Consider the following 27174-nt stretch of genomic DNA (forward strand, 5'->3'; position numbering starts at 1 on the left):
TGCCCCCCCCCCCCCTCCGAAATAATAAAAAAATGCTTCAAATCGCTTTAAACTATTGTCATTGTAGTGCGTATTTAATGTGGCGCTACACTCTGATTTTCATAAATGACGTCACGCACCTAGGGTGGGGGGGGGATCAGACATTTGTGACGATGTGACGAGTGGGGGAGGGTTGAGAAATGTGACGTCACATCAAAATGCGCAAACTTTAAATACAGACAACACGTTCTACTTAATTAAATACACTTTTTAATAAATATTTTCTCCTACAACATCAGATTGCAGCGCCACATTAAATATGCACTACAATGACAATAGCTTAAAGCGATTTGAAACATGTTTTATTTTTTTTTTGGGGGGGGGGGGTGGGCAGAGCTTTGTGACGTCATATTTGAGGGGGAGTCTGTCTTTTTGTGACGCCGTGTGACGATGGGGGGGGGGGGAGGTAAAAAATCGTCCAAAATCGCGTGACGTCATTTATGGACGGCCCCTTTGGACGTACCCACACTTTCCCCCGTTAGCGTGCGGCCTTGCTCAATGACGAACTCTCGAGTGCCGATTTTAACTCGAGGTGTTGTGGAGAGCTCTTGAGACAGTTCAGTCATCTGGCCCACGCTGGTGAAATGAAGCAATTGGCGGGACCCCGGGGTCCCATCGCTGCCCCGGGGTGGGAAAACCCGCGTAGCGACACGAGTCTCGTCGCCTTACCGACAACAAAACTCTAGCGGTCAATCGATTGGCCCTCGTCGAGAGCTACTCGGGGGACACTGAGTTTCGTAAAAAAGTTGAAAAATTACACGAACACGTTAAATTCACTGCCCGGGGGGGGGGGCGGTGGGGCTCGCCTTGGCAAAGAAGCCGAGGATCGACGGCTGACCGGAGGGCGTCGTCGCCCCCCGGGGTTTGCGTTTGACCGGTGGGGTGGCGCCCATCGTGGTGATCGCCGCCTGCTGCTGCTGCTGGCGCTTGTTGTTGGCGCGGCGAGTCTGGGCGGGCGGCGCATTGCTGTCGGGATCACAGAGTGGGGCGGACTGAAAAATAATAATCATTATTATTATTATTGACCTGATTTTTGCGGGATCCCGGGGTCCCGCCAAAATGATTTAAATGTCCCCCCGGGGGTGAGGTGGGAGTTCCCACATTTTACCCCGCCAAGTTTTTTTTAATAAGTCGATCTGCAAAATTTGCAATGCAGACTTCTGAGGGATGGAAGGAAACGTTCAGATTTTTTTTTTATTTTTTTAAAATTTTCCACGCCGGGGAAATCGAACCCGCCGTGTGCTCACCGTGACACCGCAGCAATATTTAAACTTAGGACATTTTAATTTCCCGCAATAATAATAATGACGTCATGTGGCCCCTTTGCTTTCGTATGTCGTCTCCTCGCATCCCGGTCCCGTTTCACGAATTTGGATTTCCCGCGCGCCGTGACGTCACCGATTTTTTAATGTTTTGTTAAAATGACGTCATGTCGCACGTCTCCTCCACAGCCCCCGCCCCCTCAGATCTCGGTCCTCTTTTTTTTACGAACTTGAACTTCCCACCGCTAAAATAAATGACGTGAAAGGCGTGCAACTCCGTTCACCACAATCCCGATCCCGTTTAAAGAATTTGAACTTCCCGCCGTTAAAGACGTCACGTCACCGGTCTCTTTCCACCCCACCCCCATCGTCGTTTGACAAATTTTTACTTCCAGGCGCGCCCTGACGTCGGCAATTTGGCTATTGTTAAAATGACGTCATCGCGCCTAATCGCTTCTCCCCCCCCACACCACACGGCCCCTCTTTACGAATGGACGTCATAGATAGTTTTATAGTTAATTGACGTCACGGCACGCGCCTCCGTCTGCTCCCCAATACCAACAGCCGCCGTTCGCCACTAAGTGACGGTGACGTCGCCACGGCTCCTGTGCCAGACTAGGTGCACTTTTGAGGCCACGTGAAGTGTCGAAGGTTTCGCTGACAGCAGCAGGTCTCGGGGGCCGTCCATAAATGACGTCACGCACCTAGGGGGGGGGCAGACATTTGTGACGACGGGGGGGGGGTGAGAAATGTGACGTCACATCAAAACTAGCAACTTTAAATATAGACAACACGTTCTACTTAACTAGACTTTTTAATAAATGTTTTCTCCTACAACATCAGAGTGCAGCGCCACATTAAATACGCACTACAATGACAATAGTTTAAAGCGATTTTTTTTGGGAGGGGGGGGCATAGCTTTATGACGTCATATTTGAGGGGGGGGGTCTGACTTTGTGACGCCATGTGACTAGGGGGGGGGTCAAAAATCGTCCAAAATCGCGTGACGTCATTTATGAACGGCCCCTCGGGACAGACCCAGGTGGATGGCATGGGTTGACTGACTGAGATGAGATGACCGGTAGATGACTGAGATGACCGGTAGATGACTGAGATGACTGGTAGATTACTGAAATGACCGGGAGATGACTGAGATGACTGGTAGATGACTGAAATGACCGGGAGATGACTGGTAGATGACTGAGATGACTGGTAGATGACTGAGATGACTGGTAGATGACTGAAATGACCGGGAGATGACTGGTAGATGACTGAGATGACTGGTAGATGACTGAGATGACTGGTAGATGACTGAGATGACCGGGAGATGACTGAGATGACTGGTAGATGACTGAGATGACTGGTAGATGACTGAAATGACCGGGAGATGACTGAGATGACCGGTAAATGACTGCGATGATTGGTAGATGACTGAGATGACTGGTAGATGACTGAAATGACTGGTAGATGACTGAGATGACTGGTAGATGACTGAGATGATTGGTAGATGACTGAGATGACTGGTAGATGACTGAGATGACCGGTAAATGACTGAGATGATTGGTAGATGACTGAGATGATTGAGATGAATGGTAGATGACTGAAATGACCGGGAGATGACTGAGATGACCGGTAAATGACTGAGATGATTGGTAGATGACTGAGATGACTGGTAGATGACTGAGATGACCGGGAGATGACTGAGATGACTGGTAGATGACTGAGATGACTGGTAGATGACTGAAATGACCAGGAGATGACTGAGATGACCGGTAAACGACTGAGATGATTGGTAGATGACTGAGATGACCGGGAGATGACCGGTAGATGACTGAGATGACTTGCAAATGACTGAGATGACCGGGAGATGACTGAGATGACCGGTAGATGACTGAGATGACTGGTAAATGACTGCGATGACTTGCAAATGACTGAGATGACTGAGGTGACTTATAGATGACTGAGATGAATGGTAGATGACTGAAATGACCGGGAGATGACTGAGATGACCGGGAGATGACTGCGATGACTCGCAAATGACTGAGATGACCGAGATGATGACTGCGATGATGACTGAGATGACTGAGAAGACCGGTAGATGCACCACCAGCTGTACCCCCTTACCGTGCCAACTTGCCGCATTTTATCCGCTCATTGTTGTGAGCGTTGCTCCTCAGCACCTCCGTTGTTTCTTCTAGATTTAAAGTTTTCGTGACTGCAATGATCCAGAAATAAAAAAATAAGTTAATCAAATCACGACGTTTCGGAGGCAGTCATTTTGCTGTGCTAGTTACACCTGATGACGGAAGCTTGTGTTGCCTCCGAAACGTCGTGATTTGATTAACTTATTTTTTTATGTTTACCTACGTGACTTTACCGAAAGAACCACAGTAGTACCTCCGTTGTTGTTGGTAGGGGTCGCGACTGCATCCAACTGCCCAGTAGCAGCAGCGTCCTTCACGAACCTCCTCTGCTCCCTCAACACCACCACCACCCCTCACCACTACCAACCCCTCACCACCACCACCACCCCTCACCACCACCACCACCCCTCACCACCACCAACCCCTCACCACCACCACCCCTCACCACCACCAACCCCTCACCACCACCACCACCCCTCACCACCACCACCAACCCCTCACCACCACCAACCCCTCACCACCACCACCACCCATCACTACCACCCCTCACCACCACCACCACTCCTCACCACCACCAACCCCTCACCACCACCACCCCTCACCACCACCACCCCTCACCACCACCAACCCCTCACCACCACCAACCCCTCACCACCACCACCAACCCCTCACCACCACTACCCCTCACCACCACCACAACCCCTCACCACCACCAACCCCTCACCACCACCAACCCCTCGCCACCACCACCACCCCTCACCACCACCCCTCACCACCACCCCTCACCACCACCCCTCACCACCACCCCTCACCACCACCCCCACCACCACCACCCCTCCCCACCCCCACCCGCAGTGACGTCACCACTGTGTGTGTGTACTGCTGACGTCACGGCGCAACCATGATGGTGGGTCGCTTCGCTTTCGGCTCAGGAAGCAAAGTCCCACCGCTCGCTTCACCACCCCCCTCCCCCTCACGCGAAACAAACACAAAACAACAAACACACAACAACAACATCGCTGATGTAAACTTGCTCTCGTCCTCAGGACGGCGTGGACGATGACCCGGAGTTGGTGGCGGAAGCTCCAGCAGGCCAAGTGAGTCGAGTAGGCGCGGCCCTTTCGAAAGTTTTAACTTTTTATTTTGGCGGGCCGCTTTTGGAGGGAAGTTCCCCGTGTCATAAAGTTAATAAAGTAGCGACAAGTGACTGATTTAACGCGATGGCAGTGAGATATAAGGGGCTTCGAATGTTTGGTGGGGGCGGCGGGGGGGTTGTCCCCAATCGGAAGTTTCCAACGCGCGCTTATAGCGAATATATTTGTTAAATTTCGATTTAAAGCTTTCGTGACTGCAAGGATTCATCTTCTTGGGTTCTTTCGGTAAAGTCACCACGTAGAATGAGAATCAAATAATAAAATAACACGCTAAAATTCTCACGACGTTTCGGCCACAACACAAGCAGCCTTCAGGTGAAAGGAACAGAACTGTCGGGACGACAGAGCTTCAAAATACATTCAATATATTTGTTGTTCTTCTTTGGTTCTTTCGGTAAAGTCACGTAGAATGAGAATAAAATAATAAATTGATAAAATAAAATAACGCAATAATAGTCTCACGACGTTTCGGCCACAACACAAGCGGCCTTCATCAGGTGAAGGGAAGATGAATTCTTGCAGTCACGAAAGCTTTAAATCGAAATATTTGTTGTTGTTAAGTCTCCGTTGCTATTCAGTGGCCTTAAATAAAATAAAAATGCGTCGCTCCGGGTGACCGCTGCAAAGCATTATCTGTATTTTGATTTAGCGTGTTGATCTTAAAGGTGCATTGAAACATGTTGATACGCCTGCGACTGATGCTCCTGATGTTGTGGAGTGACTCATGGCAAGCCCAGCTATGACTACACCAGGTGTCTCAAACTCAACTCACCTGGGGACCGCTCGAGGTAGAGGCTGGGTGAGGCTGGGCCGCATCAAAGTATTCCAAAAAAAAAAGTACAGCCGATCCAATCTGCTCAATCTTTATTAATAACAGTTCAGAACATGAACGGTTCTCCAGAACGTAGGCTTCTCTTACCTACTCCTTGCTCCCAGAGACCTGGCAGCACTTCCTCTTCTTACACAGCTGAGCCACATTTGGCTTTGAGGGAGGAAGCAATTGAGACCCTCAGTATGGCTTGAAGATGCTCATCGGTAAGTTTGGACCTGTGCTTTGACTTATTAAAGTTCATGGTGCAGAAGAGCTTTTCACACAGATATGTGCTCGCAAAAAGGCGCATGGTCCGCTTGAACATCCTGGAAAGCTGGGAAGGTGGGGGGCAATTCTCTCCAAAAATGTCCAAGCTTGTCTGCTTTTGCACTCACCTCCCTGAACTTGGCCTTGAGTTCAGAATTGCACTGCAGGTCAATTAGCTCCATTTGAAGCACAGGAGGGGCATCTTGCACATCGAAGGAGAAGGGGTCAGCAAACATTTGAAAAGTGGCTCTGTGTGTCTTGAAGTCTGCAAACCTGTGATCAAATTCCTCCTGTAGCTTTACAATGGCATCAGCATACTTCTCACCACTGAATGGTGTGCCCGCGTCCATGAGTGCCTTGCATGCTGGGAAATGGCAGAGGTTTGTCTGAGAGAGCTGGGCTTTCCATAACACAAGTTTTGTGGAAAATGTGCTGACTTTGTCATAGGCAGCACTGACAAACTGCCCCTGGCCTTGTAACTTCTTGTTCAGTACATTCAGCTCCTGTGTGATGTCAACAAGAAAAGCTAAGTCCATGAACCATTTGGGATCACTTAGCACAGGAACAGCCATCCCATCCTTCTCCATGAAGGCTTTCACTTCTGCTCTCAACTCAAAAAACCTCTTCAAGACGTTTCCCCTGCTGAGCCAACGTACCTCGGTGAAGTAGAGCACATCCTCATATGCTGACTCTATTTCCTCTAAAAAGGCGCGGAATTGCCGGTGCTTTAAGCCCCTGGATCTGATATGGTTGATGCATTTCACAACGACAGACATCACATTGTCAAACTTCAGGCATTTGCTGCAAAGGGCCTGCTGATGGATAATGCAGTGCAGAGCAATGGCCTCCTCCACACCCTCTTCCAGTTTTCTTTGAACAAGTGCCACCAGTCCATTTTCCCTCCCTGTCATTGATGGCGTTCCGTCGGTTGTTATTCCAGCAAACCTCTTCCATGGTAAACCGGCATCCACAATGGCATCACAGCTGGCGGAATATCTCCTGAGCTGTGGTCTGGCCATGCGTTGGATTCACTGTGAGCAACTCTTCCGTCACTTCAAAATTGTCGTTAACACCACGGACATGCATTGCGAGCTGCGCAGTGTCAGTGATGTCTGTGCTCTCATCAAGAGTGACTGAGTATGCACGGAAATGTTTGGCTTTCTCACGCAGTTGATCGTGTATGTTACCCTGACAGGTCAGAAATGTGCCCTGCCACTGTGTTGGCTGAAAGGCTGATGTTGCTAAACTGACCCTTCTTTTCCGGACAGACTATACTTGCAGCCTGTAACATGCACTTTTTGATGAACTCGCCGTCTTTGAATGGCTTTCCCGCCTTAGAAATCATCTCACTCACCATGTAAGCTAGCTTCGACTGCTGCATCACTCTCTTTGCTTGCTTTCTCGAAAAAATCTTGTTGCCTCAGTAGACATGTTTTAATATTGGCGACCCTGTCCTCTCTCTCATCTCCCTGCTATTTTGCATACTCCTCAGTATGTCTACTTAAGTAATGACGGCTGATGTTGTATTCCTTGTGCACCGCAACTTTCTCTGTGCATATAAGACACGTCGGGGTGCCCCTGTGCTCAACAAAAAAATATTCCGTCTCCCACTTTGACTGAAATTGTCTGTGCTCGTCGCCAACCTTTCTCTTCACGGCAGGTTTAGAGAAAGACATGACTGGGGCTGTGTGACAAAAAAACACATTTAATAATAATAGAAAAAAAGTTAATAAAAAACTACCGTAATTTCCGGACAATAAGCCGCTACTTTTTTTACACGCTTTGAACACTGCGGCTTAAACAATGATGCGGCTAATTTATGTTTTTTTTACACAAGCTTCATGCCGCCAAAACATTTACCGTCACATCAGACCAATTAAATTACCGATCAGGCCACAGTGGACCAATCAAATGCACTCACGCTAAATTCTTCAGATCAGTCATTTTGCGCTTCATGCACACACCGTCATCATGGAAAACACGCAAAGAAACGCAATATGATGCAGCTTTCAAGTTAAAAGGCGATCGATCCGGCTGTCAAAGAAGGAAATAGAGCTGCTTGCACGTAAGCTTGGCATCGATGAATCAATGGTGAGACGTTGGAGGCGGCAGCGTGAAGAACTGACTCAATGAAAAAAGACGACAAAAGCTTTCAGAGGTGTCAAAAAAAAAGCAGATGGGATCGGCTGCAGCCCCCCCCTCCCCCCGCCGCGACCCTGATTAGGACAAAGCGGGGATAGAAAATGGATGGACTGTTCCTGGTTGGCTACTGTTTGGGGAAAAAAGCATTTACAGTACGTATTTGTGTATGTTACCGGTACTTTTTTTATTAAAAGTTTAAAAAATCTTTCCGTGTAAATATCTCATGTTACAACGTGGACGCCTGCGGCTTATAGACAAATGCAGGCCTATATATGTACAACTTTCTTTTTAAAGTTAGTGGGTGCGGCTTATAATCAGGTGCGCTCAATAGTCCGGAAATTACGGTACTGTCAATGCTTTGGCTTCTGCCTACCATACACTTTTACAGCGCTTTGGTCACCCTTAAGGCGGGCTTTCCATTGCGATATGTTTACATGTTTTTATCCCAATACCTGAGTATTTGGGATCTTATCTAGTATGCCCTTTCTATATATTCTGAGAGGTATTTGAAAACTTTATCATTGTTCATAGTTTTTTTTTAGCACTTCGTTTTTCTTATTATTAACTTTATCAATCGTGTTCTCTCTCAGGTGTTTATACTTTTCACATTCATAAATAAAATGATCTAGATTTTCTTATTTTTGTTTACATCCTACATATCCTTCTGGTCTACCAAATCTCTCTGGATGCTTGCTATTGAGCTAACTCTGGTGTCCATGTTACTCCACCTGTCTTAATTCTTAACATCAAGTGCATTGTCTCATATTTTATATCTTTAAATTTCTTGCTCTTTTTTGATTAAATTATTCTTGGTAAATTCGTTGTCTTTTGCGATTGCACATATCTGTCCTTTTTCCTTGTCTTTGTTTCTCTTGTAATAATAATCTATAACTTATTTATATAAAGTCACGTAGAATGAGAATAAAATAATAAATTGCTAAAATAAAATAACACAATAATATTCTCACGACGTTTCGGCCACAACACAAGCGGCCTTCATCAGGTGAAGGGAGCAAGACTGTCTGGTAGGACAGCGCTGGAGTGAGAGAGCCACGTTCAGATCACGGCTTTTAAGCTGTGTGAGAGGAACAAAGAGCCTTGACGAAGGAATTAGCATAAAATTTAGCATTGAAAAGGCTGAATGATTAGCTTGTGACTGGTCACAGAAATAGCTATGTTAAAAGTTAAAGCATACACATCCGCAGAGGCACCCATTGTTAAAAGGAATTAGCATAGAATTTAGCATTGAAATAGCTAAATTAAGGCATTCGCTTGTAACTGCTACAGAAATAGTTACGTTGAAGTCAGAGCATACACATTCACCGAGGCACTTAGTACAAATCAAAACAGGAGAATTTAGCATTGAAATAACTAGGCGAATTTAGCATTGAAATAACTGGGTGATTTGCTGGTGACTGGTCACAGAAATGACTACACATCTGAGCTATTCACAGTACTATATAGTGAACCAATAAAAACTAAAATATAAATTACCTCTATATTCTCCAATCAGCTTAGCTGATTGGAGAATATAGAGTTTATTGATAACATGAAGGTAATTTATATTTTAGTTTTTATTGGTTCACTATATAGTACTGTGAATAGCTCAGATGTGTAGTCATTTCTGTGACCAGTCACCAGCAAATCACCCAGTTATTTCAATGCTAAATTCGCCTAGTTATTTCAATGCTAAATTCTCCTGTTTTGATTTGTACTAAGTGCCTCGGTGAATGTGTATGCTCTGACTTCAACGTAACTATTTCTGTAGCAGTTACAAGCGAATGCCTTAATTTAGCTATTTCAATGCTAAATTCTATGCTAATTCCTTTTAACAATGGGTGCCTCTGCGGATGTGTATGCTTTAACTTTTAACATAGCTATTTCTGTGACCAGTCACAAGCTAATCATTCAGCCTTTTCAATGCAAAATTTTATGCTAATTCCTTCGTCAAGGCTCTTTGTTCCTCTCACACAGCTTAAAAGCCGTGATCTGAACGTGGCTCTCTCACTCCAGCGCTGTCCTACCAGACAGTCTCGCTCCCTTCACCTGATGAAGGCCGCTTGTGTTGTGGCCGAAACGTCGTGAGAATATTATTGTGTTATTTTATTTTAGCAATTTATTATTTTATTCTCATTCTACGTGACTTTACCGAAAGAACCAAAGAAGATGAATCATTGCAGTCACGAAAGCTTTAAATCGAAATTTAACTTCTTTATAATATTCAGGTTCTAACCACCATTTGGCTTTTGTTCTTGCCACCCATCTCATGCTATTTGCTATCCATGTAATTATTTTCCCTTTCCTATTGCAACACTCTGTTGTCTTTATTAGGTCACTGATTACTCTTGTTGAGTCCGCCCACTTCCTAAGTCCTCTGTACCTTGCACTGGGTGACAGGATATATTTTCCTTCCACTTGGTGTCACTCCGGAATCACGTTTCAACCAAGTGACTAACGTTGCTAATTCGCGTTGGCTAACTTGTCAACAAACACCAGAAGCTGTCACGAGCCTGAGCTATAGTAAAAAAAAAATAAAAAAAAAAAAAAAATTGATGTCAAGTAGGGGGCCACAAAATATCGTTCCGCGGGCCGCTAGTTTGAGACCCCTGGGCAACAGGGTTTTGGTGGTACATGTTATTTATGTAGTTTATTGTAAAAAATTCGGTCACAGTCCCAATGATCACTGTTACGTTGCATTTAGGGCTTTATTTTGGTGATTTCGAAAAGTTTTTTTGGTTTGGCCATGTTTTGTTTTGTTGTAGTACGGAGTTAGACTGATGGCCTTAATCTAAAGTTGTCTTGTGGTTGTTGTTGTTGTTTGACTTACATCCCACTGGGTTGGTGGTGTATGGTGCTTTTTCTGGAATATTTTGCTGTTTTTTTTCCTGGATTTTCAGGTTGCACAGTCACATAGTCACTTTAAGATGTTTTCTTGTTCGTGTTTTTTGTTTGTTGCGGTTGCACCCGATTCAAGAGCCGAATGGCTCACAGGGCTATACCAAAATAAATGAAACTGAAATTCCGTTGTCCTCACGGTGCACCTAGCCTGGCACGGGCGGGGCGTAGTGACGAATGTCGGCTTCTTGTACAAGTTGTAATCCGGATTGGCAGCCCCCTTCTTCTGAGCTTTCTTTCGCTTCGCAAGGCGGTGAATATGCACGCACAGATAACAGCTTATCTCTATCACAGCGTTAGTCTCTGGAGTCTCTGTGCAAGTCTGTGGTTGTTATGCGAATTTAGAACTTGATTACACAGTACCTTTGAGTATAGATAAAGTGTATACTAAACATGTCCATTATAAGTACCTGTATAATTATACTGTGTACAGCGGTCCATATGTGATCACATATCAAGACGCTGTGGATAAACTTGGAATGTGTATTATACTGTATAGTCATATGCAGAGATAAGTTATGTATGAGTCACCATGTAAGTAAGTCTTGAGTCGGGTTCTGAAATTCTGTGGCTCAATGCTGTTGGTCTTGATGTGAGTTGGTTGGTCTCTGAGCCTTCAGACCTCTGAGTCGATATCTCTGTACAAGTCTGTGGTTCTATGAGGGTCTATAGATCTCTATTTAAGTCTTTCGGTCTCTGCAAGTCTGTGGTTCTATGAGGGTCTATAGATCTCTATTTAAGTCTTTCGGTCTCTGCAATTCTGTGGTTCTATGCGAGTCTATAGATCTCTATTAAGTCTTTGTTTCTCTGCAAGTCTGTGGTACTATGTGAGTCTATAGATTTCTATTTGAGTATTTGTGTCTCTGCAAGTCTGTGGTACTATGTGAGTCTATAGATCTCTATTAAGTCTTTGTTTCTCTGCAAGTCTGTGGTACTATGTGAGTCTATAGATTTCTATTTGAGTATTTGTGTCTCTGCAAGTTTGTGGTTCTATGTGAGTATAGATCTCTATTTAAGTCTTTGTGTCTCTGCTAGTCTGTGGTACTATGTGAGTCTATAGATCTCTATTTAAGTCTTTGTGTCTCTGCAAGTTTGTGGTTCTATGAGAGTCTATATATTTCTATTTAAGTCTTTGTGTATCTGCAATTCTGCGGTTCTATGCGAGTCTATAGATCTTTATTTAAGTCTTTGTGTCCCTGCAAGTCTGTGGTTCTATGTGAGTCTATAGATTTCTATTTAATTCTTTGTGTCTCTGCAAGTTTGTGGTTCTATGAGAGTTTATAGATCTCTTTTTAAGTCTTTGGGTCTCTGCAAGTCTGTGGTTCTATGTGAGTCTATAGATCTCTATTTAAGTCTTTGTGTCTCTGCAATTCTGTGGTACTATGTGAGTCTAAATATCTATATTTAAGTCTTTGGGTCTCTGCAATTCTGTGGTACTATGTGAGACTATAGATCTCTATTTAAGTCTTTGGGTCTCTGTAATTCTGTGGTTCTATGCGAGTCTATAGATCTCTATTTAAGTCTTTGGGTCTCTGCAATTCTGTGGTACTATGTGAGTCTACAGATCTCTATTTAAGTCTTTGGGTCTCTGCAAGTCTGTGGTTCTTTGTCAGTGTGGGTCTCCGAAAACACCACACTCTTGTGTGAGTATGGCTGTATGTGAAGTTACGTATCTGCGAGTCTGGATCTCAGTGTCTGGTTCTGTGTGACTGATATCCGTCAGTACAGTATACACATAACGAGTACTGTATACAGTGAGTTTCTTTTTTTTATAGCATATCAGTGCGACCCCAACTCAAGAAGCCATGGGCATTGGTCACGATTATTTTGCAGAAAGCGGCAGTGAGTCATAAACAGGAAAGACAAATAATGAAACCCAATACTTGATCCTAACATTTATATTTTGAGGTTGTAATATAATGACAAATATACGGTACAATGGTATGCGTACATCGGAAAGTGAATGCAGATAGGTCACGTTACACATTGTGGTGTATTCTACACCAGGGCTTTCATATTTATACATTATTCATAAACCGGCTTGGCAAGTTAAATATCAAAGTTAAACAACCATGAATTGCTGCATGTTCATGCCACTGTTGGTGAAAGAGCCTTCATTCCGAGGGAGTTCTAGAGGGCCCGTCTGGTGAGTATATTGGTCTACTCTTCCATGCTGGAAAGACAACCTGGAAGAGGTGGGAGTTAGCCTCGCTTTGCCCCATCAACACGCGAACTGATGATCGGCTTGACTGTGGTGTACACATGTATACTGCCGGGTGTACACGTGAGTCTTGATTATCCGTGTCTCTGATAGGTGGCTTTTTTTAATTTCCGTTGCACGGTTGGCTCCTAGGCAGAGGACGAGGACTCCTCAGATTCCCCGCTGCAGGTGGAGATCTCCGATGCGCTGAGCGAAAAAGATAAAGTGAAGTTCACGGTGCAAACCACGGTGAGGGTGGCTTCTGCTCGGCCACGCTGGCCCAGTGCACGTACACAAGTACCAAAGACAAAGACCCCCCCGTATACTCTTTGGTTCTTTCGGTAAAGTCACGTAGGTATAAAATAAATCACAACGTTTCGGGCGCAACACAAGCGTCCGTCATCAGGTGGGAAAGCGTGGTTTCTGCAGTCACGAAAACTTCAAATCAAGACCCCCTGTATAGCCTTAAAATACTTTTGGTGCAAGTGCTGTTAGCGAGCAGCATCTACGAAGGCCAGCACGGCACACGAGGGGTTGGGTGGCCAGCACCATGCCTGGCTGCTTTTGTCTCCATAGTGGTGATGTTTATACATTGCACCAGGTTCTCATTTGAGGCTGAGTCGACCTAGAGGAGGCCCAGGACTGATTCATATACTTCGTCACTGGTGTTGGTCATGAGCGAAAATCGAACTCGGGTCGCCGGGTTCGTAGCGCAGTTCGCTAACCGCTACACTACCGTTCCTCACAAATACTACGCGCACAAGCACATACACGTGTGCACATAGGTGCAAAGGTGTCATCAACCGTGGTTAGTCCACTGCTAAATGAATGACTCCCCTTGTCGCCATTTCACACGGTTTTGTGATGCTTCGACTGATTTAAGACTGCGTTTCACACTGCACTACCACCGGAGAAATATATTTCACTACTTCACCATGCTGGTGAGTGTGGGTTGAAGGTGGAGTACAAAGAAATGGAATCCCAGAAGTAAAGTACAAGTGATTTTGCTACATTTCCCTCTGCCGCCCACCAATAACTGTTTAAGCTTCAGTTCCTTATCACCTCCAGCGGTGCACAGTTATTATTGCATATGCCTTTGTATAGCGACGTATTGCAACTCATAAGTCAATGTCTAGGTCCGATTCCCAAGTAGATGGCCATGGAGGAGGCTAAATGGGTATAAGCGGTGCGCAGTAACGGTCGTGTGTCATCACACCCAACCTCCAACCCTCCCCCCGTCCGCCCATACAGACGTCTCTGCCGACGTTCAAGAAGGGGAAGCTGTCGGTGTCGCGGCAGCACGAGGAGTTCATCTGGCTGCACGACTCGTACGTGGAGAACGAGGACTATGGAGGCATCGTCGTGAGTGCCTGCCGAACGAGCACCTGGGAGCGACACGCGCGGTGCTTTTTGTGTTTAGTTCAAGGGGAGGTCGGCACCCTGCTGCTCCAGAGCCGCGTGCGGCTCCTTAAAGGAGTGCTTCGTGACGTAATTCACATGCAATGCGGCTCTTGAAATGTAGAAAAAAAAAAATTACCGGATAAAAAAAAATGGCTTGTTATTTTGGTTGCCAACCCGTGGTTTAGCTTGTCCTTCCTTCGCACCTCCAATTAGAACGGTTGGCTACATATGGTGCGAAAGAAGTTCAACATACATACAGCACACGCGTCTCTGCCACACTGCACATGTGGGATTGTCAATTATAAGTCAACGTGTTGTGCAGCATGATCAGATCGACATATGCAATTTTAACTAATTTATGCATACATTTTTTGAGGTGGCCAGGTAGCTCAACAGTTCAGTATCTTGTAGGTTGGGTTGGTAGACCATATATCGATTCTAGAATACGGCCTGACGTGTTTCTCACATGTCTTGACTTTTTCCAGAGTTGACGGTCTGGTGGCTGAGGTCAATACTGAGCTGACACCGTTGACATCCTTGGTTCAATTGGAGACAGTTGCCTTTAATTAAAACAAGTTATCAGGTGTAGCCCTTGAACCAATGACTACAATAATCCTTCACGTAAAAATTGTTCTATATTTAATTTGGATAAATTCAAGATTTTACAATGACAATTATCAGTCGGAACTGTCCTTATTTAATACGTACCCCCAATTTTTACTTCGTGGGTTATGGGAGTAGTAGTGTAGCGGTGTTGGCACGCTGTGCTCCCCTCATGGCCAACACCAGTGACGATTATCTGAGCCGGTCCTGGGCCTCCCCTCGATCGACTCAGCCTCAAATGGGTACCTGGTGGAGCGTCTAAACATCGCCACTGGGGAGACAAAGGCGGCCAGGCATGGTGCTGGCCACCCACCCCCTCGTGTGCCGTGCAGGCCTTCATAGGTGCTGCTCGCTAACGGCACTTTCGCCAACAGTCTATTAAAGCTTTGTCCTGTGTACGCGTGTCCTGTTTCCCGTGCCACCAGATCCCGCCGGCGCCTCCGCGGCCCGACTTCGACTCGTCTCGCGAGAAGCTGCAGCGTCTGGGCGAGGGCGAGGCCACCATGACCAAGGAGGAGTTCTCCAAGATGAAGCAGGAGCTGGAGGCGTGAGTTGCAAATGAGCGAGCGATCCTCATTCTCGCATACGCGCTATCCATTATACGAGCGGTTGCCGCTCAAGCTTAATCAGAATGTTTATACTGGAGGAATTTCGATGAGCTATATAGCTCTTTTTCACAGATGTCCAGTATGTGTGTTGTACTTCTTTTGCACCGTACGTAGGCGACCGTGCAAATCGAAGGTCAAAATGTTACAACAACAAACAATACGAGAAAAATGATGAGTGCAAAGTATAGGAAAGGTAAACAAACCACTTAAGAAAATATAACAATTTAAATAAGTTATTTTTTTCTTAACAGGTAAGGCCCACTGAGCTTATTTTTATAAGCGACTTGGCTACAAATGGTAGCTCAACGAAGTTGCTTATCACGTGGAAATTTGGAGTCGAAAAATAATGTAAATCATTGAAAATGTATTCAAAATAAAGGTTTTTGTGTGAGATCGCTTGAGTATAAATGCGTCACAACCCTCCACCACCCGACACGGCCAATCAGTAAAAAATGTGTCACGTTAACAAAACGCCAATTAGTTACTTCTTCAGCCCACCCGTTTGTTTGAAGAGTGAATCCGCAACATTTAGAATTTGAGTACTCTGACGTTTCGCTGGTAATTACATCCAGCATCTTGGGGCGATTTGGGGGGGGGGGGGTATTGTAATTATATAATTGATTAGTAATCAGTTAATTAGTATGTGATTCCTCTATAAGGAATTGTAATATGTATTGTGTATTACTTAATAATACGCTTCCAGGCTGCACTAAGTCTGTAGCTATCAGAGTGGTTAAAATTATTGCTATTTCTTTCATTTTTTTACTGATTGGCCGTGTCGGGTGGTGGAGGGTCGCGACACATGCTCACGCGATCTAACCCAAAAACCTTTATTATGAATAATACTGATCGCGAAAGCCTACGTCTTAAAAACATGGATATGTATGTTTCTAAATGTGGAGTTGCACAGCCACAGCTGTATTGATCAGCACTCGAGATGATGATTTGGATATTTTGTGTAATTTACCTTGCAGTTTTGTGACCGAGTTAAATGCATCATCGCGGTAACATGCAAGATTGTACACGTACGGCTCTTGAGTACCTTATTTTCCCGCATATAACCCGCGGAGTATACCACTTTTTACAAACAAAACAAGACCCTGCGGGGTATATGGAGGTGCGGGCTCTCCCAAAAATATTTTACAAGTGTGACTCGTTTAATTTTTTCATGGTAGGACTATCCACTATGCAACACTTGCCTTTGCCTAAAGCACTGCTGAATAAACCACTCACACTAAAATTGCACATGTTATCACGTTTTAAATTATTCGAATTGTTTGTACAATGAAACGACAGCACTTTGTTTACCTGTTGACGAGAGAGCTGGGTGGAGAGAGAGGTTGGGGGCGGGGCAACGGCGTTACCGTAGTGCCGCTATTGTCTGCGCAGTGCGCAATCTACCAATGCTAAAACTGTACTTGCTTATCTACCAGTTATGTGTTACTTATTTAATGGATATTTACTTTTGTTACTTATTTACTTTTGTTACTTATTTACTGTTTTAAGTTCACTCGTTTCCGGTTAGTTTGTTTTCTTTATGCACGTTATGATTTTAATGTTAACAATTGATAGTGGAATGTATTACAAATGTAAACTTCGTATTAATATGATGGAATTAAGCTGTGGTAACGACGTTAAAGATATGAATGCATGCGGGGTATATGGAGGTGCGGGCTTTCTGAAATTTGTTTGACACAAAACGCTATTTTTGCGGGGTATATGCGTATCCGGGCTATATGCGGGAAAATACGGTAAATCCAACAGGGTCAGTCAACACGGGTCACGTTTACTCGGACAGTCCCGCGTTTGAGTAAACACGACTTCACAGGACTTCGTTGTTTTTGTCCTCTAAAAATTTGGGAGTTACCTGACGGAATAGCTAACCCTCCCACCAAGGTACGAACATCAGAAACAACTCTGTTATGTTCTTGTGTACGGTGCGACCATCCCACTGCAGAGAATACTTGGCGATCTTTAAGAAGACGGTGGCCATGCACGAGGTGTTCCTTTGCCGACTTGCTGCGCACCCCATCCTGAGCCAAGACCGCAACTTCCACATTTTCCTGGAGTATGACCAAGAGGTAGTCACGTTTAAGCTCTTTGCAAGTATAACAGTTTGGGTGTCTTATCAACCCTCTCACGTTCCAGTGAGGTTCGTATACGTCATCAGCTTGTCTTCCGATTCCGTTCCGATGACATACGTGTACATCATCAAAACGAAACCAGAAGATAAAATAACTTTATCGGTACCGAGGCTCCCACAAGGCCATGCGCGGGACGGCTTGTGGCACAGTTTGGCGTGAGCTATCATAGAGTGTGGTCATGTTGCTACAGTTATGTGCGGTCAGTATGTAATGTTTTTAAAAACAATGGCGCTATGCCTCTCTCAATAAAATTAACTCTGAGCCGCTTGCGTGCAACTTGCAGACGTCTAGGAACGGGAAATTGTTAAGTGGTGAATTGGTCTGATCTCGTTGAGATGTTTGACTGTTTTCGCAGCTCAGTGTGCGTGGCAAAAACACCAAAGAGATCTTGGGAGGGTTCTTGAAGAGCATGATGAAGTCAGCTGATGAAGTCCTGGTTTCAGGAGCAAAGGTATTTTTTTAAGCCCTCTCATTCCACATGGGTGGCTGCATAGCCTGGTAGCCAATTTTACCTCTGTGCTTATTTTACAATGTTGTTATTGCAGCTGTCTGTTAATTTGTACGAGACATTTTTACCAAAGCACACTGATGTTAAATCGATCCAAACTACGTTTTTTGAGACACTGTAATATTATATTTTAAATCCCCTCTTTTAAAACATAGCCAGATGAAAATCTTCCCACAGACTGTCTATCGGTCATGAGGGTTTAAACATATTTCACCATGCTGGTCAATGTGGATTCCTGAAGAGGGGTTCAGGAAAGGTTTGGGTCACTTCCCGCTGATGTTTGCCATGATCGGGAATGAAATTCAGGTCGTTGGGTTCATAGTACAGTGTGAAAAACCGCTAGTGTCACCTTTTCTTCCGTTCACACAAAAACTCACAATAATAGACCGTTTTATGTTGCAGCGCAAATGTTAAACCAATGTTCAAAAAAAAAAACATCAGTAACCATATCATTGCGTCTTGGTGAATGTATATACCCTTAATTATTTTGGAAACCAACATTTCAAGCACCTGTGCCTGAATCACATACGTGTAAGCCATTGTGTGTTTTTTCTTAAACAAGCAGATATGCTCGGACACTTCTTTGTGGCTGCCCAACATGCCTCTTTATAGTCGTATGTCTGCGAGGCATGAAGGAAAGGGTTGTTTTACGAAGCCCTTGTATGTTCATGGCAATACATTCATGAAAACGTGTCCTATCTAGTGCTCTCTTAAGTCGGGTTATGAGCACCGCTGTGAGATTCTAACACACTTTAAAACGCCGAGTGCTAGCGCTGGATTGACATGAAATGTGCGTGGGTCTGTGCAGGACTCGGATGAGTTCTTTGAGCACGAGAAGATTTTTCTGCTGGAGTATCACATGCGCGTGAAGGAGAGTGCACTCAAGGCCGACAAGATGACACGGGCGCACAAAAGTAGGCGGCGACACTTTTAAAACTCGCTAACAGTTTTGTTTGGGTAAGACCCCGAGGGGTTACGTAGGTAAAAAATATAAAACAATAAAATTCTCACGATGTTTCGGCCACAATCACAAGCGGCCTTCGTCAGGTGAAGGGACCAGACTGTCTCGAAGACTGCGCTGGAGTGAAACAGAGCCAAGCTCGGACCGCGGCCTTTAAGCTTGTGTGAGAGGGATTGAGGTGCCTTGACAAAGGAATTCGCATAAAAAAATTAGCATTTAATTGGCGGACTTAGCATGATGAAAGGTGTAGAGAGGGTGAACATGCGGGTGCACATGCACCCGCATGTGCTGCGAAAGTTTGGGGTACCACTACTTGAAAAATTTTAATTGGCGGACTTATGATGAAAATATACTGTACCATTGAAAATTAGTTTAATGTTTGGTTCGATTTAGAACATCTTTCCAATGGTTGCTTAATTTGAAACCATCTTCTAGAAACGAGAAGAGATGTTTTTTTTTCTTCGAATTAATAAATAACGTCACGGAAGCAGCCTTAAAGAGCTGCATGGGGCTCCGGGTTTACTAACCCCTGGGTAAGATCATCATGTAGGTATAATGCCAATCTTTAACTTTAACCCTCCACCGCCCAGCAATAGAGCCAAACAAATAAAGTTGTCACATGGGCAAATATGCATATTAGTTTTGTTTCTAAGAAAAACTGGAATGTTTAGTCAGCAACATTTTGCCAATTAATTGAGTGATTGATTTGATTTGATTACAAAGGTAATAAACATTCAGCCTTGAGTTTTAAAATTATTCTTGTTACAAGTATCACAATAAAATATATTTACAGTAAAACCTCGTTATTTCGGTATTTGATCATTCATAATTGGGGATATTTCGGCACGCCTGCGTTTTCGGCATAGATACAGTATTCGTAATTCGCCACGAGCCAAATTGCCGTACTGAATGGTACAATTTCGGCATACACGTGGAGCGACGCCGTCGCCACGACCAAAAAAATGACGTAGTCTGGTGGCGGCATACGTGGTAAGCGTCAGTGCAGACCCGTTGCTTTGCACTTTACATTGTTGATGCACTGTGCAAGCCAACCCTCTCAGAAATGTCGTCTACACCTACATCAAGAAGTAGTAGAAAGGGACTAGTATAAATCCCTCAGTCTGTGAGACAAATCCAAAGATTTGGATATAATTGATGCAGAGTGTGTCACTGCATCTGGTGTGCGAAGATTTTTTTGGGGGCAGGAGGCACTGGGGAGTACCGTTGTATATAATTCGGAATATTGGATAATTCGGCAAGGCCAGAGCCCCATTTGTGTAAAATTAACAAGGGTTTGCTGTATACATTATCAAAATGTTGCTTGCCTTTCAGCATTGTCATTTTACTAATAAACCAAATAATTTCGCATATTTGCCCACGTGACATTTTGCTGGGTGGTGAACAGGTTCTAGTTATTGAATGGCAATATACCGACATGGTCCGACACAAAAGAAACAACGTAACATTGGTCATGAAAGCCCACATACAAGACACTTTAAACATTCGCTGCTCTATGCCTGCCGTTGTGCATTACTCACTGTATGTACACTTGCATGTTTTACTGCTGTGCGGTGCATCGCATGATTGCTACCTTATTCGCCGATGCTCTGGAAAGTAAGACATCCCAAACTTGCGTCCAGTGTCAGAAAAGTTACAAAAGCCTGGTCACATGCACACCACCTTCTACTGGAGTAGGATGCAACCCCTAACTTTTACTTTAAAATGTGGGGCGGATGCATCTTATAATTCGGAGAATGTGGAACATATTTGACATCGTAGAATTTCATTACGGCAATGTCAGGGCACATATATACACACTGGTCGTGGTATCAGGTTTTTGTATAATCCCTAATAATATTTATAGCCATCTGTCGGTCCACTGTTGGTTGAAGCCCTGTCGGGCATCGAGGTTGACCTTACTGCAGCTCACTGGTTAGTGTGCGTTCATTAAATGGCAGGGTTGGTCCCAGGAGGGGTTCAGATATAACTCCCCCACTGATGTTAACTGTGGGCGGGAATCAAACTCAGGCCCCTCTGGGTTTACAGCACAACGGGCTAATGTTTGCGGCACCACTTGGAATTTTGAGTGTATACATTTGTTTCCTTTAGTATGGTTACCATTGTCTAATTTTACAAATGTACCATTTGTTCGATAGATGTTTCTGAAGATTACATTGGCATCTCCACGTGGCTCTACAACATTGGGGAGCAGGAGTATTCCAAGCTAAGCAGGTGAATATTGAGTGAATTTACCTCGCCTTCATTACTGCGCGTAAATGCTGGGCGTGAAAGTAATCGCGTTGATTTATTTCTCTTAAGAGTGTTACAACGCTGACTTTATTTCCACTTTCTGTTTCTTTAACAAATAGATTTTTACAGCTGTCGTCAGACATGTTTGAGAAGTACCGCGTAAGTAACGCCATTATTTTTTTTGTTTAATTCGTACGTCTTTGATTTTCATTCAACAGTACATATATTTTCTCCTGCAGTTTTTTTGGACTTATTATTTATGATTGTGGTGGGTTTGATGTGAATTGTGATTGTTGATAACAATGTATGATAGTGGTGGTGGTGATAAAATAGTTCATGTCATATTGCTAAGATGGCATTGTGGTCAATTTAAACTGCATTGTGTGCGATGATGCCATCAAAATAAGTTCTCTTCCCAGCCATAGCCATTTACAGGTACATGTGCAGCCCATTTGTCAATCCACTGTTTGATGAGGGGGGCATTCCCTTACCATGGGGGTTATTTGATTATACTTCGTCACACTGGTCAGTGCATAATACAGGTTTTTTTTGGGTTAGATTGCGTTAATATATAAATGTCGTTCAACCTGCCACCACCCGACACAGCCAATTAGTAAGGTTTGTCACTTAAACAGAACATACCAATTCGTTACAAGTACAGCACACCGGTGTGTTGCCTGATGAAGCTAGTTGTAATTACTGGCGAGACGTCGAACTCAGATTGTAAATGTTGTGGCTTTGCTCTCCAAGACACCAATGTGCTGTACTAGTAACGAATTGGCACGTTCTGTTTCACGTGACAAACCTTACTCATTGGCTGTGTCGGGTGGTGGTGGGTTTAACGACACATTTATATATTTATGCCACATAGCCCAAAAAACCTGTTTTATGGATATTGGTCGGGGAAGCCGACATGTTGAACTCGTCAGTGCAGATTTGTGAAGGCGGAGAGCAGAGATAAAAGTATGGTCCAGTACACAAATATATTTGTGTACTGCCCTCTGCTTACAGTGTAGCCCTGCAGCAGCCTAATGTAATTGTGCATGGTGGTCATTCATCCCAGAACTGTCCAGGCTCAATTCTTCTAAATTTCTCACAGCTGATGAGATCGGCACATTCTGGGTGATTTGGTCATAGGGCCAATGCCATTTTTAATAATTAATTTCTGAAACCTCGTGTAAACCTGTTCTCTGGGTCAGCTCAGCCTAAATCATCTCAAAACTGGCATCAACCAATGATCCAGATCAAGGTGACCAAGTGTAACAATAAAGATGGCCCCATAATCTGCTCATGGCTGGTTTGGAGTGTTTCCCACAATAGGTTAACGATTACAGTAAGAGAGGGAGCTGCTTTTGTCTACTTGCAGAAGCAGCAGGGCAGGGTGGCGTCAGACCAAGACCTCAAGCTCACCGATCTCCTGCGATACTACGTCCGGGAAACCCAAGCAGCCAAGGTAAGCAGTGGTGTCACATTTAACCAACCCTTCATTAGCGAAATGCATAAGCCAAGCATTTCTCCTTAGTACATTGCGATTGGTTTTACTATTAAGTGGATCTCCAAGACCCTGGTGACAGTTTTTTTGCAAGGGCAGGCTATTTGACTTCCAATGTTTTTAACGATTTTATATAACACCTCTGCAGACACCTGCATGTCAAAGTTTTTTGGAAACTTTTTTCGGCAGTCACATCATCAGTGACTCTCGCTGGCACATTAAAAAACAGGTACATAAACTCAAACACAGCAAATAGATATTCGCTAACAGTACTTGCCCCAACATTTTGTATTGCTGAATACTGTGTGAACACAGTCAAGAGGGCATCTGCCAGTCATCTCAATCTGTTGACCCAGAACACCCTGATCTGTGTGTCCCATCGCCTGCCAGCAAGCGATGGTTCGCTGGCATACAGGTGACGCATGTATTTGTCTACAATACATTTCCACGTGGTAAGCCACTTCGTTGAGCTGTCATTTGTGGCCGGGTCGCTTCTGAAAAGAGCTATATAGCTCAGTGGGCCTTACCTGGTAAAATAAAAAAAGTTTTATAGTTTTCAGTTTATTCAACACTTTCACATGGCCTCAAAGTGCACCTAGCCTGCCACGAACGCTGTGGTGAGGTCACCAAACGACCGTTGTTAACGTCTTTGCCAGGACCTGCTGTACCGGCGCGCGCGCTCGCTCGTGGACGCTGAGAATACCGGCAGGGCCCTGGACAAGGCGCGTGCCAAGGGCAAGGACGTGCAGCAGGCGGAGATGCAGCAGAAGCTCGCCATGCACAAGTTCGACAGCCTCTCCACGTCGGCGCGACAGGGTACACGCCTGGCGAGATGTTAGCTCCCTCGCCTGATGTGCGGGAGGTCGTGGGTTCGATCCCAATCCTGACGCCGCTTGTTGTGTATTTGTAGTTTGCATGTCCTCTCTCCCCATGATCGCGTGGATTTTTCTCCGGGTCCTCCTGTTTTCCCCTCGGCGTGGGTTTAGAGTATTTGGCTACTATAAATTCTCACGTGATAAGCCACTCCCTTGAGCTACTAATTGTGGCCTGGTCGCTTCTGTAAAATAGCTGTATAGCTCAATAAAAATAGTGGTCGTAGTATCTGCAGCACTTGGATCGTTGCCATTTGGTTTCCCATCGCACAACGGGAAGACACAGCAACATAGTTTCACATAGGACAGCTGTTGGAGGTGGACTGGAATCAAAATTTAAAAAAATAAAGTATGTTAGTGTGATTTTTGGAATGCTAAATATGATATTGAACAGTCATGGCAATTTTCCTTATGAATAATGTTTTTTTTAATTCCTGCACATGGCCTACCATGGAAGCATGGTGCAATGCATGCTGAGAATTACACTGAGAGACAGAGGAACATGAGATTAAACAATTGGCATACGTTAGAGCAATCGTATTCACTGTTAAAAAAAAAAAGTAAATGGGCTTGTGCAGGATAAGTTCTCTAAGCGGAATAATGGCTGGTGGTTCAAACTAACAATGGTATGGGGGGCCCAAAGGAAAAAAAATATGCCCGAGTGGGTATACACTGCTCAGAAGGATCGATTAAATGTATTTAAATTTTTTACTATTTTTATTTTACCAGGATAAGGCCCACTGAGCTATATAGCTATTGTTCAGAAGCAACCTGGCCACAGATTAAAGTTTAACCAAGTGGCTTATGCGGAAATTTACTTCAGCCAAATTCTCTTTAACATGTGCCACCATTCTTTAAATTGCACAACTTTTGTTGTCTTATTCTTAGCTCTTTCGGTAAAGTCTTTACCGAAAGAGCTAAGAATATGAATTACTGCAGTCACGAAAGCTTTAAATCAAAATTCTTGTTGTCTTGTTGGCAAAGTTTGCAACTATTACACCCTTGCAAATGAGAAGCCCTCCCCCCCCCCCCCAAAGGGATTAATTTTAACTAAATCCGGTTTAATCGGCAGCGTCTAGATGGATCGTTGCATTGCAGGATGGGAAATGTTGGCCATGGTTTGGTGAGAACTTCATTCAGAGATGGGCACGTTTGACCTGCATTTTATTACGGTGTTTCAGAACTGATGGACTTCAAGATGAGGCGAGTGGCAGCGTTCCGCAAAAACCTCGTGGAGATGGCCGAGCTGGAGCTGAAGCACGCCAAGGTATGGCGACGACATCAGACGATAGAAACATGGGCAGACGATAGAAACATGGGCAGACGATACAAACACTGGCAGACTTTACCCAGACGGGTGTTGTCTTATGGTGGTCACCACCTGGGGTCCCCTAAGCCAGTCTTTCTGCAGGGCCTTGGCATGGTTGAGATGAGATTATGATGCAAGGCACTCTTGAGATGATGAAGTGTTTTAAGCACCCTGTAAATGCAAGTCAGAAGCAGAATCTTTATTTTATCCTAGAGAAATCCGATGTGCTTTGAAGATATTTTTCTCAGATGTGCAGTAATCATTCTTTTGAGAATTTCCTGTTCCGTGGGATGGAACTTATGACGGGAGACATGACAGAAGCGTGATGGCCGTAATACCTAAACAAAATGACGGTCACACGTGACGGCAGTCTGACCTCACGTGGCATGGTCAGTGCACCTTACCCACTGTTGAAAGGCCATGAGATAAATTCAACTCGCCCGATCACTTTTTCTTGGGTCAACAAAATTGACTCTCACTTTGTTGGAAGTTAACGGTGGTCATCCTTGTGGATTATCTGGCCCCCTACGTAGGAATGTGGAATATCCAACAATGGCCTCAGGGCCACCAGTGGAGATGAGCTGCTACCCACTGCTCTCGTGAACACGCCGACTTGATTTTTGAATGGGGCTCCTCACGTGCCATGCTGTTCCAATTGCTGAAGTGGATAAACCAAATTATCAGGTCATACATAGGTATTTATTTTGTTAATCTCGCCCTCTTCTGCATAAACTACATATAAGCTTTCAAATGACTCCCCATTCATTATAATTGCTGCAGCGGTCTGGGAGAAGTTATCTGGACAAAGATACATGCATACAGAATATCCACCGATTATATGGATATTCAGTGCTGTATATACACTGAACAGAAGCAGCAATCTTAACTACCTCGCCTGGTACGCAAGAGGTCGCGGGTTTGATCCCTACCCTGACGCCTGTATATTTGGAGTTTGCATGTTCTCCCTGGGTCATCCGGTTTTTCCCTCCAAACTCAGAAACATGCGTTCAGACTATTTGGCTGCTATACATTTCGACGCGATGATAAGCCGCTTTGTTGAGCTATCATTTGTGGCCAGGTCGCTTCTGCAAAAGAGCTGTATAGCTCAAGTGGGCCTTGCATGGTAAGATAAAACATGCTTTAGTTTTTTTATGTTAGTACAGTGTGCGTGAACTACCGAATTTTAATGCCGTGTGCTGTGTCGAACAGGCCAGTTTGCAGATGCTGAACAACAGTCTGACAGCGCTTCAGAACTGTTAGGGGACCAATGGATGGATGTATGCTCGAAGCCACCAAGTAGTAACGAATATTTGTTTGTATCTTCCGCAAGCGTTGTGTGTCACAACATGAGGGCACGTTGTACGTTTATAAATCCTGACGAGCATCACTGAAAAGAGTGTTAAAAAAAAGTTTTGTTTACTGTATTTTCCCAATGTAAATGCAATAAAATACAGAAAAATTCTTCCATTTCTGGGTCATGCCAACTGATTTTCGTATAGGGTCTCATTGTAATTGATGGAACAATGTGATATTTTTGCCAGTTGTGTTAAATTGATATGTAATTAACTTTAAAGATTGGCACACCTCGGTCATATTTATCGATTTTGAAGTCGTATTATGATAGCATTCATATATTAGAATTGTGTACGGTGGAAATGCAAGAGAGTAAAAATTATAAGCGCACAGGAGTTCAACAAATGTCCTAATCTGCGTCCCCCTTTTTCTGTGGCTTAAATTAAACCACACAACCAACAGCGCAGGCAACCAATTTTACTTGTTCAGGCACTGAATTCCTTTCAGTTCCTGAGGAAGCTTCCAGCCCATGGATGGACACATATGACATGGCAAACAACACGCAATGCAACCCAAAACACATACCAGAGAGCTGTACAGTACAACCATGAAAGCATACACAGCACACACGCCACTATAATTTGCAGTGTCTGTGCCATGTCCCTTCTCAAAGACATCAGCGATTGTGTCCTTCCAATCAACTCAGCCCATGATATTTACTCAAGAACGCAGCGGCCAGTTAAAATTGCTTATGTACTTGATTTGCTGCCATCTGTACATATGTGGTTATTGGTTTCCTTGAAAGGGTGGATAGAAATG

General features: G+C 44.4%; 1 protein-coding gene and 1 long non-coding RNA gene across 2 annotated transcripts; one reads left to right on the top strand and one right to left on the bottom strand.

Annotated features, from left to right (window-relative positions):
- Nucleotides 1–424: 424 nt before the first annotated feature.
- On the bottom strand, nucleotides 425–3797 carry LOC116953969 (uncharacterized). The gene is made up of 3 exons (XR_004404670.2): nucleotides 3699–3797; nucleotides 3426–3516; nucleotides 425–2005 (listed from the first exon to the last, which is right to left on the bottom strand). It is a non-coding gene; the product is annotated as an uncharacterized LOC116953969 (long non-coding RNA).
- A 496-nt stretch (nucleotides 3798–4293) lies between these two features.
- On the top strand, nucleotides 4294–26529 carry LOC116954026 (sorting nexin-6-like). The gene is made up of 14 exons (XM_032974419.2): nucleotides 4294–4352; nucleotides 4492–4542; nucleotides 13068–13163; nucleotides 14166–14276; nucleotides 15344–15465; nucleotides 17484–17607; nucleotides 18026–18121; nucleotides 18987–19092; nucleotides 21296–21371; nucleotides 21509–21548; nucleotides 22756–22842; nucleotides 23538–23697; nucleotides 24935–25020; nucleotides 26272–26529. The coding sequence occupies exons 1-14, from the start codon at nucleotides 4347–4349 to the stop codon at nucleotides 26320–26322; spliced, it is 1212 nt and encodes a 403-aa protein (XP_032830310.1). The 5' UTR covers nucleotides 4294–4346; the 3' UTR covers nucleotides 26323–26529.
- The last annotated feature ends 645 nt before the right edge of the window (nucleotides 26530–27174 follow it).

The sequence above is a fragment of the Petromyzon marinus genome, chromosome 53 (assembly GCF_048934315.1).
Source record: "Petromyzon marinus isolate PM22_M1 ecotype Great Lakes invasive population chromosome 53, UKy_Petmar_22M1.pri1.0, whole genome shotgun sequence".
NCBI classification, from domain to species: Eukaryota; Metazoa; Chordata; class Hyperoartia; order Petromyzontiformes; family Petromyzontidae; genus Petromyzon; species Petromyzon marinus.

Bases quoted from the DNA above. Each gene is read 5' to 3' on its own strand.
- LOC116954026 (XM_032974419.2), top strand. The intron at 21,549-22,755 runs GTAAGTAACGCC...GTCTACTTGCAG, and splicing joins ACATGTTTGAGAAGTACCGC to AAGCAGCAGGGCAGGGTGGC. The intron at 25,021-26,271 runs GTATGGCGACGA...TGTGTCGAACAG, and splicing joins TGGAGCTGAAGCACGCCAAG to GCCAGTTTGCAGATGCTGAA.